The following is a 14,264-nucleotide window of genomic DNA, read 5'->3' as shown; positions in this document are numbered from 1 at the left end:
TGAAGAGTTCCATCATCCCAAAGAACTCTTTTGTGCTACCTCTCTGCAGTTATACACTCCTTCCACCCCTAGCCTCTGTTCACCATAGCTTTGTCTTTTCAAGAGTGTCATATAAATGGAATCAAACGGCATGTAATCCTTTGAGACTGGCTGCTTTCACTCAGTGTAAGGATTCTGAGAGTCATCCCAGGTGTTGCATGTATCAATAGATCATTCTTTTTTATTGCTGAAGTGTATTCTACTGTATGGATGTACCAGTTGGTTTATCCATTCAACCACTGGAGAATATCTGGGTTGTTCCCAGTTTTTGAGTTGTTTGAAGATTTTTAAAAACATGTTAAAAATATTGTGGTAAATACACAAAACATAAAGCTTATTATCTTCACCCTTCAGAGTTCAGCGGTATTAAGCACATTCATACTTTTGCGCAACCATCACCACCATCCATCTCCAAACCTATTTTCATCTTGCAAAACGGAAACTCTGTATCCATCAAACAATAACGCCCACCTTATTCCCCCCATTGTTTAAACAAAAACCCTAGGAATGGAACTGCTCTGTCATGTAGCTAGTGTATATTTTAACTTTATAAGGAAATGCTGTTTCCAAAGTGGCTATATCATTTGCACTCCCAACAGCAATGTATGTGAGTTTCCAATGCTCTGTATCCTTGTTGTCTTAGTATTATATATTTTTAATGTTAGCTATCTAAATGGTTTTAGCTCTATCCAGCCTATCAAATGACATTTTTCTATATGAACACTACCAATACCACTAACATAAAAATGCTATGTAATTCATACACAATTAAAACCTATTCATTGTACAGTGTTTTCCTATAAAAGTGACAGTAACAGTGCAAAACGGAAAACAATAAAAGAGAGGACAAGATTTCCATCAATAAGCCACGTTCCTTCTGCCTTTCCATTAAACAATATTATAGATGTGTTTTCCCCTACCTTTTCTAGTTCCTTCCAATCATAATTTGTATTTCCAATAACCATTGCTTGTAGTTCATTAGGCTGGAAGAGCTGAAGGACTTTTCCTCCACACACTTTGTGAAAGCCCGCATGAAAAGCATCAAATAAGGAAGCCACCGATTTATTGAATATGTAATCCACATAAGCATCAACAAACTCCTGCCTAGAAATGAAAAAAATAAAATAAAATAAAAAAATCACACATGCAAATATAAAAATCTTTTTTAAATGGAGTATATTGTACTCTTATTAAAACATTGAGTGCTCCTATACTTTTGCTATTTATCTATAATACCGAGTAGGGTTCAAAGGGAATAAAGTCTTTGTGAAGAAGTTTATAATTCTTCCTACACAAAAATATGGTATATCTAGGAGTCATGTAGACTTATCTATCATTCACAGCCATTTTGGGGCTATTCCTAAATGAAACATGTCATTTCCTAGTAGGAAGAATGAAGATGCAAATGGCTATCAAAATACATTTTAAAACAGTAAAGAATTAATTATAATATACATGCATCATTCCACATATATTCCTAAAAAGAGTGATTTGTTAAATATATTAGTTGATAAAAAAAAAAAAGCAAGCTTTAGGATTCAGACTATTTGATAAGATCGTTGTTTTTCCTTGGGTTACAATAAATCTGGAACAAAACTTATTTTAAAAACTAAATTCCAGGAGGGGTAATTAAGCAATCTTTTAGGATAATCATTTAAGACTGCAAGTATAGTTTCTTTTCAAAGGTACATATGTGTATATGTACATACACACACACACACACACACACACACACACACACACACACACACACAAACACACACACACCCTTGATGTTTTTTTGCCTGTTATGATACAAAAGGAAACTGTAAAGAAAAAAGGAAGCCCCTTTACCCAGTAATTAGAATTACAATTTTATTTTATTTGTTCTGTTAGCCACAAACACTTTAGGCAGCTTCTATCTGGTCAAATAAATAACAAGAATAGGTACTAAAGGATTTCATTATTTTATATTCTTGTCTTCCAAATTAGAAAGTTTGATTCTACAACTGGAAATACTGGTAAATTTAGTCATCTACAGATAATTTTCTTAGAAAATTATAATTCCAAACTGAATTTACAAAGAGAAAAAAAGGTTAAAGGAGGCTATTGTAAAGTATAAAATACTAGAGGCCCAGTGCATGAAATTTGTGCACTGCGGGGGGGGGGGGGGGCAGGAAGAGGAGGAGGGGAGTCCCTCAGCCCAGCATGCACCCTCTCCAAACTGGAACCCCTTGGGGGATATCTGACTGCCAGTTTAGACTCTCACAATCCGGGACTGCTGGCTCCCAACTACTTGCCTGCCTGCCTGCCAGCCTGATCACCCCCTAACTACTCCCCTGCCAGCCTGATCAACACCTAACTGCTCCTCTGCTGGCCCAATTGCCCTTAACTGCCCTCCTCTGCCAACCTGGTTGCCCTCAACTGCCCTCCTCTGCCGACCCGGTTGCCCTCAACTGCCCTCCTCTGCCAACCCGGTTGCCCTCAACTGCCCTCCTCTGCCAACCCGGTTGCCCTCAACTGCCCTCCTCTGCCAACCTGGTTGCCCCTAACTGCCCTCCCCTGTGGTCCTGGTCGATCCCACTGCCCTCCCCTGCCGTCCTGGTCGCTCCGAACGGCCCTCCCCTGCCAGCCATCTTGTGGCAGCCATCTTTGACCACATGGGGGTGACCATCTTGTGGGAGGGTGTTGAGGGTCAATCTGCATATTACCTCTTTATTATATAGGGTAACATAGGTTCTGATGAGAAGAAACAATTTTGAAATGCATAATTTTATAATTCACCTAATTAGAAAGCAAATTTATCTATACTAGTTAAGTCTCTTAAAAGTCCCTTGAGCAAAAAAGGCTAAATTGCTTTATGCACTAATAACATTTTTGTCTCTAACAGTTTCATTATGTAAGTAGGGGCTGGTAGTACAAGGGTCAAAATTCTTTATAGATTATTCCTAAAGTCAATAATCTATGTGAAATAATATTTTTTTAGAAACTTAAAGAATTAGTTCAACAATAGAAACTTTAAAAGCACAAAAGCAAGATGAAAAAAAAAAAAAAAAGAATAGCATAAAGACCTAAGTTTTTTCACAATATGTTAGAAACAGCTTCATTGTTATCAAAGACATACACACAATTTTCTTAAAAATGTCAAACAGTAATAATTCTAACAGCCAACATTTACTGAGCACATACATGTGCTAGGTACCATTTTAATAAGCCTCTTGTAATTATCGCCTCATTTAATCCTCAAAATAACTCCATGCAGTAGGTACAATTTATTATCCCATTTTACAGAAAAGGAGACTGAGGCACAGAGACATTAACTAGTTTACCTAAATTTATACAGCTTTAAGGAGCAGAATCAGGATTATAATCATTGGGATGAAGTCCCTGGCAACAGCCACTAAGCTAGTTTATCTAAAGAATTGGAACAAAAGAGAATAATGCAGTTCTCTTTCTTACATCTTTCTACCAGAAATTCCTGCCATTCAAAGGCAACTATTTGTTATCGCCTTGTTATTCCTCCTGGTATTAACCTTCACCCTTCAACAACATAGTTCTATTATTATTTCTTGACTTTCAATTTTAAATATTATCTAGAGATCCGAGTATCTATTGTGAAAGGTAAGGATTTACCTTTTACATAATTGTACTACTCTCACTTTGCCTCCCAGGATGTTCCCATTATAACAATTTTGGGTTTAATTTTCATTGTTAACATTTTTATGATTTAATTATTATTCATAATTAAGCTACAGAATATTCTATGGTTACCTTTCTTTTCTTAAAAAGAACTTTTGTTTCCCTTAGTTTGCTACTTCATCCCCAACTTGAACAGACTGTCAATCTCCTTTTTATTTCATTCAAATATACTAGGTAACATCAGTTGCACTTTTCTCCTGAAGCCCTCCATCCTCTTGATCTAACCCAGATGGGGTACTCCTTCTGCACAAGGAATCCTCTTTGCCCCTCTCCTATATTGGATTCTATTTTGGGGGATCCTATGTCTTCCTCTTTCTTGATTTAATTGCTTGTTTTGGTAGAACACATCCTTCAGTAACTTCCTGGGAAAAAGGTATTGGAAGGAAATTGTCTGAGACTCTCCATGTATGAAAATGTGTTTTATACACCCACACACACTTGATAGTTTCAATATAGAATTCTAAGTTAAAAATAATTTTCTTCCATAATTTTGATCTTCTAGCTTCAGTATCATTCATTAGAAGTAGATTATTCTGACCCTAGCAAGTCTGGCTCAGTGGATACAGCTTTGGCCTGTGGACGGAAGGGTCCCTGGTTAAAGGCATGTACCTCTCAATTGCAAGCTTGATCCCTGGCCCTGGTTGGGGGGCCTGCGAGAGTCAACCAATCAATGTGTCTCTTTCACATGAATGTTTCTCTCCCTCCCTTCTACTCACTCTAAAAAAATCAATGGAAAAATATCCCAGGGTGAGGATTAACAAAAACAACAAAAAAGAAGTAGAGTGTTCTGACTCTTTCATTCTTTGTATATGGTCTGCTTTTTTTTTCTCCCTGGAAGGGTTTTAGGGCCCCCTTTATTCCAGAATTTTGAAATTTCTTGTATTTTGTCCCGGTATGTGTCTTTTCCCCCCATTTCCATGCTTTCAATCTTAAAAGGCACTACAGTTCTGGGAAGTTTTTTTAGTACCTTTCTTTGACAAATTCCATTCTTTCCATTTCTTTTAATTTTTAATAGTATCCATATGGATGCTACCCTTATAATTTTGAGGATCCTGACTTCACTTTCTTCATCCTGCACTGTTTCTGTCTCCTTAGAATTATTTTTGACTGGTTTTGGTCTTTCCTTAAATGTCTACTGACCTTTGGCTATCCATTCACATTTAAAAGTTAGGGAGTTTTACCAGAGAAGAATCCTCCAATGTAGTGTCAAATAGGAAGGAGCTGTAAACTTCCAAACTCCCTGTTTTCAGTTTAGCCTCTTGTCCCTGGCTGTATCTAACAGTCCTCAAACCCATAGTACCTTTACTTTAATCTCTCCAGAAGGTAAATTTCCAATCTTCTGCTAAGGCAGGAGAGGGGAAGTTCCCAGGCTACTGGTGTGATAAGCAAAATGGGTTTCTAGCTGTTGCTTTAATAGCCAATCTATCTGTTTCTATCATTCCCCTAAACCTCATGCACTTTCTAACATTTTTTATTCTCAATTCCAGAGCCTTTATTCTACAAGATGAACTGGCTACCCTCTTGGCTCCACCCAGTCTATCTTATGTTATAGCTTTCTCTAGTTGGCTAGTTAGTTATCACTGCTTTCTAGCTTCAAAAAATGTGTCTGCTGTTTTCTGTTATTCCTTCTCTTTGTTCTTGTTGTTTATGATCTTTTTAACCCTTTATTGATATCGTGAAGGGATTTCAGGAGCAAAAGGGAAGTTACTTACTCACTGACCATTAAAAAAGTTAAGTTTTATCTGGTAAAAACTTAAGGTTGTGAGACATGTTTCTAAATACAGAAAAAGAAAAGTCTACTGAATCTTATTACTACCACTGATGCTGCTATAATTCACTTACCGATTTTGTTTGTTAACAGCTGTGTCTGCACCATTTAGAACCAGCTCTTTCACTTCTGTTGCACCAAAGTTTTCAACTGTGATCTATTTAAATTTTTAAAAAAAGTCAATGTCAGACCCAAAATTTATTATTTTAATAACCTATTATATTCTACCTTTCTCTCATTAAAAATAAGAACTAATAAATTTGAGGTAAAATTCTGCTACCATAAGCTTATTTGAATTCTGCATAAAGTCACAACTATAAATTTTCATCTTCTCTAGTAGTTTGAAATCCTACCTTGACTAATTATAAATTACCAAGTATTTGGTTAGTTAATAATAAACTAAGTATTTATCGTGCATAAAATTTTAGAATGGTCATTACAAATTACAGTAAAATATTAGAAAGGATGTTGTCTTTGGACAGGAAATAGAATTCAAGTGTCAAAATGCATTCAGTTTAGACCAGCTATGCATTCTTTCCACTTCACATCTGCCTTGTTGCATTCCTGATCATAGGTGGGTCTTCCAGTTATGTCATTATTTTGAAACTTTTTATTTCTCTTACTAGTCTGCTAACTTTCCTATAAATGTTACCATTCCCACCTTTGCATCTTTTCTCTCTGATATTCCTTCTTTTTGGAATATTATCCTCTTCTATTAAGACATTTTTTTAGTACCTGCTATCTATAAACACTATGGTGGGAGTGACATGATCAGATAAAAGATAAATTCCTGCTCTGGAGTTGACTACCTAGTAAAGGAGGAGAAATGTGACATGTAAACACATTATATTAAAATAAATGCTATAATAGAGACACGGACAAAATGCTATCAGTCTACAGAGGAAAGAACTTACTTCTATTTGGAGAACTGTGAAAGACCTTGAGGAAGAAATGTCATTTCAAAGCACTTACAAGAATGAGTAGGGATCTGAAAAATTGGGAGGGGGTTTGATATCTGACTGAGCAACAGATTGAACTAAAGGACAGAAATGAAAGTAGATATCAATTTCTGAAAAATGTATGGCACTTAAAAAACAAGATGGTAGGGTATGTGAAAGAAAACTGCAGCATGACAGAATTTGGGTGGGAGAATACAATAAGAGTTAGAAAGCAAGATCACAGATGTCTTTGAAGCCTACTCTGAAAGCTCTTAGTCTGTAAGCAACTAAGAGCGACTAAAAATCTCTAGGAAAGAAATGGTAGTGGGAATGTTTGAATTACCATAGTTCTTGAAGATACTACGCATTCAGAAACTTAGTGACTAATAAATTTGAAATCGAATTACGTGGAACCCAATGTTTAAGTCAATTGAGATGATCAATAAAGATGTGAAGACAAGTGATATGCTTATACGTAAAATAACTGAAAAGGGGAATCAAAATGTCATAGTCACAAAAAAAAGTCCAAGGAGAATATTTTTCCTGACAAAAACAATTACTGAAATAAAACTGACTTCACCATACATCTACTAATTTGCTTAAAATTGTACCATGAGGCAATTTTTTAAATAATTAAAGAATGGATATATTATTTTCTGAGAGGGCACAATCTGGGGGGCAAATTTTGTGAGCAGAATATGGTATATTTTATCAGCTTTAACCATAAGATCACAAGGAGGACTGTCTGGGAGGAAAACAAATATACAAATAAGGTTTTCACGAAGAAAGAAAACTAAAGGTTTTACCCTTTCCCAAGAGTCTAATTTATAATATTCAAATCATTCCCTTCTGAAGTGTCTCATCATAATCTTTAGCGATTTTCTCTTCCTTGTCAACTAGTCTACTTTTGCCAGATCCTCATTTGTCAATGGCTTTTCATGTTACTGGATGAATTACTCAACATCTCTTTCGCTAAGTTAACACAATTATGCATCTTTCACATGATTTGCAGTTTCATTTTCCAAGTAACATTCCAATGTATTTGTATTTATATTATGTATGTCAACCAACAGTAAGACAAAATGGGCAAGGATGAATGTTAGTGTGAAAGAATGTTTTGAGTGGAAATTAACCTTTTATAAGTGTTAAGTTCGTTGATAAATATTCTCATGTTACAATAATTTTTGCTTCTCTAAACACTTTTGTAATTGCAAACTCAAAAATGAGCATTTGAATAAAGAGGATCCCTTGTATTTATAAAGATCTTTAGCAAAATGATAAAGCACATAGGCTTTGAAATCACAGAGCTGGGTATAAATACTATCTCTGACATATAATGACTATTTTTCAGTTTTCTTCATCTGTAAAATAAGGATAATACCACCAATCTAATAGGATTATTACGAGGATTAAATGAAATAATGCATGTTCTATGACTAGCATATAGTTAATGCTCAATAAATGTTAGCTAAAGGGTTAAGAATTTCATCAATCAAAATAAAAAAATACCATAAGGCACATCTGTCAAATAAAAGGGACGATGAATAATCAGCCTACCCTATATTTTTCCATCTTACCGTAAAATTAAGACAAAATGTTTCCTCGACATCATCTTCTGGATAATCCAGTAATTGTTGCATGCTTCTGCAAAACAAAAAATGTTCCTTTTAGGCAAAACATTATTGTGTATTTTTGACAATTTTGCTTATGAGTAAATATATAATTCTCATTCATTTTTGATAAAATCTTCTTAGTGATTTGTACTTTTTTTTTTTTTTAAATATATTTTATTGATTTTTTACAGAGAGGAAGAGATAGGGATAGAGAGCTAGAAACATCAATGAGAGAGAAACATCGATCAGCTGCCCCTTGCACACCCCCCACTGGGGATGTGCCACAACCAAGGTACATGCCCTTGACCGGAATCGAACCTGGGACCTTTCAGTCCGCAGGCCGACGCTCTATCCACTGAGCCAAACCGGTTTCGGCGATTTGTACTTTTATACTTGCTTCAAAATGGTAGTTGTACAATAGCAAACATAAATATTGTTGAAGAAAAAATAATTACTTTTTATCTCTTCCTTGGAATACAAAGGTACTCACCTATTTTCAATATGTGTCCTTATTTATATACAATTTTCATTCCATTTTATGTAATAAATAAAAAGAAACTTTACATATTCTAGCTAGGCATGAAGGTGGTCAGAAGTAAAAGTCCAAGTAAATCATTTAACTACTCTATGGTAACACCTTCCTAAATTTATTATCTGATATTCACAAAGTATTGTTAAACCAGTAAGAATTTAGCAAATAGCTTTATGCTTGTAAATTTTGGATCAAAGTAACAGCTTTTGTTTATTTTGAAAATTCAACAAGAATAACGAAACACAATCATTCCTAAAAGGAAAGCTTTCTATATATTCCCTATTTCCTAAACCCCACCCGTGCCACTTTTTACAACTAACCTCCCAACATCAGGCATTAGTTCTTTCAAATCATCCAGGGATGGCTTCTTTTTCAGCAATTTCTTATATAAAGCCAAAGGAAAATGTAGGTCCACAATAGTAAAATTATAAATAGCTAATCCACAGATAACACCAATCAAATGGAACAAATCACTGTCTTCAAATGTCTAAAAATAAGGAAAAAAATAAAGACTTGTTCTCCAAGTTAAAAGAGTAATAAATATTTTCTGATTATAAAAACAAATACTTAATAGTAGAAAATTGGAAAGATATAGAAAAAATGGATAACAAGAAAAAAGTTCATTCTTATTCCTATCTCCCTGGGATAAATGACTGCTAGCATTCTTTTGCACATTTCCATTCAATATATTCTCTAAGACAAAATTAAAATCTAGCTGAGATCATATTACACATATAACTTCTCAACTGGCATTTCTACCCAGAAATATAAACATTTTCATATTAAATTTTAAATAAATAAATAAATGATGACAAACTTTTTTTTTGGATTTAAAAAATTATACACATTCACAATATGGAAAATAAAAAAAACACAAAAACTACTCAGAAGCTATTTAAAAATACTTATGTATTTTCATCTACTGTAAGGTCAGAAAAATATTCAGAAAAACATATTTAAGGTTTGCTCATTTTTCTAATTACAACACAAGTATTTAATTATGTCACCAAGTATTCTTCAGAACATGGTTTTTAATGGCAGCACATTACATCATATAAAAGTACCATGTTTTGCTAAATTATCTATTTTACTGTAATTGGACATTTAGATTATTAAAGCACTGAAAACGATGCTTATTCCACCTCTCCCCCAACTTTTAGAGAAATAATATATGGTCACAGAAGTAATATATGGTGAGCGTGAGAGTTAAGAATTCTTGAGAGTTTTAAAAAGTAGATCTGGGGCTCCAGATACGGTTCATTCACCATTTAGCCTCAGGAGTTTCAAAGACAAAAAATAATATTTATCTCACATGGTGGTTGTGAGGGTTAAATGGGATAATGTATATAAAATGCTTTTAGTGCAGTTCCTGAAGCACACAGTAAAGGCTCAATAAATGTTAGTTATTGAGTAATATTAACTAGTAATATTAAAAATATGATAGGCATCTTTTTTGCATATATCTTGGTCCATAGTTTGGAATATTTCCTTAGGAGAAATTCTGCTTTGTAAGAAAAAATTACAAAGTGTAAAGGTAGTTAAGCTTACTGCCAAAATGTTTTTCTCCACACCTGTTCCAGTTTGTACTGCCATTTGTAGTCCACGAAACTGCCCATCTTTCTACATTTTCATCTACATACACGCAAACACACATTTCTGTCTGAGTTTTTTTTACTTGTTTTAATATATATATTTTTAATATTACTGATACTGAAAATTAGGGACCTTGCTAGAAAGCAGCCATGATAATAAATGAATGAGCATGACTTTATTTACAAAAACATGTGCTGGGAGGAACTTAGCTCATAGACTACAGTTTGCTGAGTAGTTTACCTCTGCCCTAAATGATAAAGGTAGAGAAATCAATGATTCCTAATGATAATTATTTTCCAGATGAAAAGTTAATCTGGCAATTATTATTCAATCCTCAAATATAAATCAGTAGAAAGAATGGCCATTTTTCAGACTATTACTTAATTTATTTTGCTAATTTGAAATGTGTGGTAAGCATTAATGTGTGTTGCCTTTTCAAATGGCAATAAAGCCGATTTCTGGGTCAAATGTTAAGAATCCAATAATAACTGTTATTACTACTAAGTTAATTTGATACAGATAGGTATACATACATAGGTATAAACACAGAAGTAACTTAGATGGGTGAGCCTTTTACCTTATCAGAAAACCAAATGAGTCTGGAATCTTCATAATACCTAAACATGCCATATTTAGGATCCAATAATTCCCTCATGATGAGCAAGAAAAATTCTTTGCGTACCCCTCCTGCATCAACAGCATCTTCTCCAACAAATATAACCTAAGATAGCATAATGCAAATACTGAATGTAAAGAAATGAAAGTATGTTCTGGAGTCCTTATAACATTTTATTGATTACAAAAAACTGCCCAGCAATTAATAGTTTTAAAAGAATTTAAGTATATAATTTTATTAAGTTTCACAGATATACTAAAAACAAATAGGAAAATGTTAAACATATTTTCTGAATATAAGTCCCAGCTATTACAATGGAAAAAGTCAAATTACCTTGAGCGGCTTTTTGTAGTCTATATTCTTTGTTTTCCTAAGGACTTCCATTGCATCTCCTACGATATTTTCTCTACGTACCACTAGAATTAAGCAGGGATTCACAGACTCAATCACTGGGAGAAAAAGAGAGGACACATTCTGCCTGTGGGCCTGGTCAATAGCCATCTAGAAGACAAAAGATTAAAAGTTTAGTAGCAATGCTACAAAGAAGCTACTGTGACTAAATAAAGCAAGCTCTACCTATTAGATATCCTATAATCCCTATAATAATTCCTATACTACTGAATTCATATAGCACCTAACACAGTATATAGTATTGTATAGTATAAGAACTTAAATTAACTGTGCTTTGAGCATAGAGTACCCTTTTGAACCCTGGCTGGTTTGGCTCAATGGATAGAGTGTCTGCCTGCGGACTGAAAGGTCCCAGGTTCGATTCCAGTCAAGGGCACATATGCCTGGGTTGCAGGCTCGATCCCCAGTAGAGGGTGTGCAGGAGGCAGCTGGTCAATGATTACTTCTCATCATTGATGTTTCTATCTCTTTCTCCCTCACCCTTCCTCTCTGAAATCAATAAAAATATATATATATTTTAAAAAGAGTACCCTTTTGAAATTATATTAATTAATGATACTATTAAGTAAACATAGAACTGTAATACGATAAATCTGAACACTACTATTTCTCAAAAGAGAACTGGAATGTAGAGTGAGGTAAAAAACAACAAACCTCTAAGAGTTAAGAAACAGCCTGGCTAAGGAGGTATTATAGAAATTCATCATCTAGCAGAGTGATCACCGTATGTGCTCACAAAGCAAGCATTTGGCTTTACCACTTAAAGACTTTGTTCTTGCCCTGGATGGTTTGGCTCGGACTGAAAGGTTTCCAGGTTCGATTCCAGTCAAGGGCACATGCCCAGGTTGCAGGCTCCATCCCCAGTAGGGGGGCCTGCAGGAGGCAACCGATCCATGATTCTCTCTCATCATTGATGTTTCTCTCTCCCTTCCTCTATGCAATCAATAAAAATATATTTTAAAAAATAAAAAATAAAATAAAAAAAAATAAAGACTGTTCTTTTCCTATGGTTTTCCAGTTTCTTGGCCTGGGGGCGGGATGGAGGGGTATCAATGTGGGGGTGGGGTGTGATATCTATGATACTTTCAATAAAGATAAATTTTTTAAAATGGAATATCCTATATTAAATGCATCAAGTGACTTATTGACTTAACAGCTGCCAAACAAAAAAACTGGTTTATGAGCTGTTGGTATAGAACCCTACAAAATATTTTTTTTCTATTGATGAAAAAGGAAATAAGCACATCTCTAAAATTTCCCCTAGTATCTATTATTTAAATATCCAGAGGGATTTAGAATAACAAATGCACTAATTTTAAAGGAATGAAAATAGCAATCAACATTGGGGAAAGGGGTTAATTTTTTAAAAACATTTTTTGAATATTAAGTGCCCAAGGTTTCTTCTCATTCTTTTCTTAGTCATCAGTCTCTACAGTTAGATATTCTATACCAGAGAAAAAAAACCTCAAAACCTTTATTTACAGGTTCAAATGATAAAGCAAACCTATTGTAGCCCTTCAAAGTCACATGTAAACTAGTTTTAAAAAATCCTCATTATAAATAAAAGAATGCTTAACATAAACACAGGGAGTTGGGGGAGAAAGGACAGAGAGGAGGAGACAACCAAATTTAGAAAAAAAATTTAAAATAAAACTTTCTTCAAGGAGATTTCTCCTCCTCCTAACAAGTGATCAAATGCATTCTACTTTAACATCATTTCACCTCTACTCACCTCTATCTTTTACCAAGTATGTAAATAGGGGACACATAATGAAGCAAGACTTGAAGCAAATTAGTTTATTAAGTAAGCTAGTAAAATTATTTATAAAGATTGCATATTTCTGTAATGAAAGAGGATTGTAACATTTTTTAGATATATGATAAAAGACTAAATTATTCTATTTTCATTTAAATATATAAGTAGTCCTCATAAGAACATACATGTCACATGCAACAGTGCTCTTTATAGGTACCAAAGGCACTCTGCAAAAGACAGAACACACAGGAACAAAATATCCCCAAAGATGATTATAAGCAAGTTTCAAATATTTACTTTTTTTAAACTTCATTAAAATCCAAAAACCACTCTGAAATCAGATTAGTACATATTATAAAATATTTTACCTGCATCTGTAAGACTGCATCTGTTTGTAGCAGAGTAGTTTTTGCTTGGGCATCAAATACAAATGGATATGTGCAGATTGTAACAGGGATATCTGCCAACTGGAAAAAAATTGAACTTATTAGTACAAATTAGTCTGTGATTATATTTCTTGTAGGTACCGTCACTTCTTATAAAGTTGATCACATTCTTGGTTTATTCATTGTGTGTTGTTTAGGAGTCATAAATAAAACACGTTGCTTATTTCCCAATACAGGCATAATGCCTTGGAAATACTGCAGGTTCAGTTCCAGACCACTGAAATAAAGTGAGTCTCACGATAAAGCAAGTCAATCTTTTTGCTGGTGTTGCTTTCAATTTGTAAAAAAAACACAACATCTGTGAAGCACAATAAATTGCAATAAAACGAGGTATGCCTGTATAGAATTTTTAATGATAAACCCAATTCCCAATATTAGGAGGGAATTATTCTTGAGAGTCCACAAAACATAAATTACAAGTACCTTTTGCTTAACATATTAACTCCAAGTTTCAGTGAAATAGATTGCAAATTTATTCTAAAATTAGTAACCCTCAAGTTAAATTCAGCACTTAGTTCACAAAAGCTAGGGCTACTCTAGCAACTGAGGCCAATGATAAAGCAATCTGCTTGTTTACTCATTTAAAAGATATTTCCTGCACACCATTAGGTTGCCACCATTAATGAGCCTAACAATGTTTTTTCATTTAACATACAAAATAAGCGCTGGTATTATTATGCTCTGCCAATCTTTAAAATTGGGAGGACTGATCTAGTCACAGATTCTCGAAGTTAAAGGAGGATGTATTCCTGCTACCTACCCAAAAAGCAATGTTTTTGTGCCAGCCCTCACACAGAGCCCCTGCTATAAGGCTTCTAATGAAAACCTAATATACCATGAAACAGCCCAATTCTTTTTAAGTGCTTAGAAAGTT

At 34.2% G+C, this 14,264-nt stretch overlaps 1 protein-coding gene across 6 annotated transcripts in view; it reads right to left on the bottom strand.

Moving 5' to 3' along the window:
- Positions 1-14,264, bottom strand: part of HERC4 (HECT and RLD domain containing E3 ubiquitin protein ligase 4) — a 101,467-nt gene that overhangs the window by 5,914 nt on the left and 81,289 nt on the right. For 5 of the 6 annotated variants that reach the window (XM_079794112.1, XM_079794113.1, XM_079794114.1 and 2 more), the window contains 7 exons: positions 13,313-13,411; positions 11,111-11,278; positions 10,739-10,882; positions 8,889-9,055; positions 8,001-8,067; positions 5,560-5,642; positions 960-1,143 (listed from right to left, as the gene is read on the bottom strand). In XM_079794112.1, coding sequence (XP_079650238.1) covers positions 960-1,143; positions 5,560-5,642; positions 8,001-8,067; positions 8,889-9,055; positions 10,739-10,882; positions 11,111-11,278; positions 13,313-13,411 — 912 coding nt within the window. Of the gene's footprint in view, positions 1-959; positions 1,144-5,559; positions 5,643-8,000; positions 8,068-8,888; positions 9,056-10,738; positions 10,883-11,110; positions 11,279-13,312; positions 13,412-14,264 lie in introns of those variants that run through there. The other variant, XM_079794116.1, reaches the window with a different exon arrangement.

Source organism: Cnephaeus nilssonii (assembly GCF_951640355.1).
Source record: "Cnephaeus nilssonii genome assembly, chromosome: 16".
Taxonomy (NCBI): Eukaryota; Metazoa; Chordata; class Mammalia; order Chiroptera; family Vespertilionidae; genus Cnephaeus; species Cnephaeus nilssonii.
The sequence above is the reverse complement of the archived record's forward strand: the minus strand, read 5'-3'. Positions and strand labels throughout refer to the sequence as shown.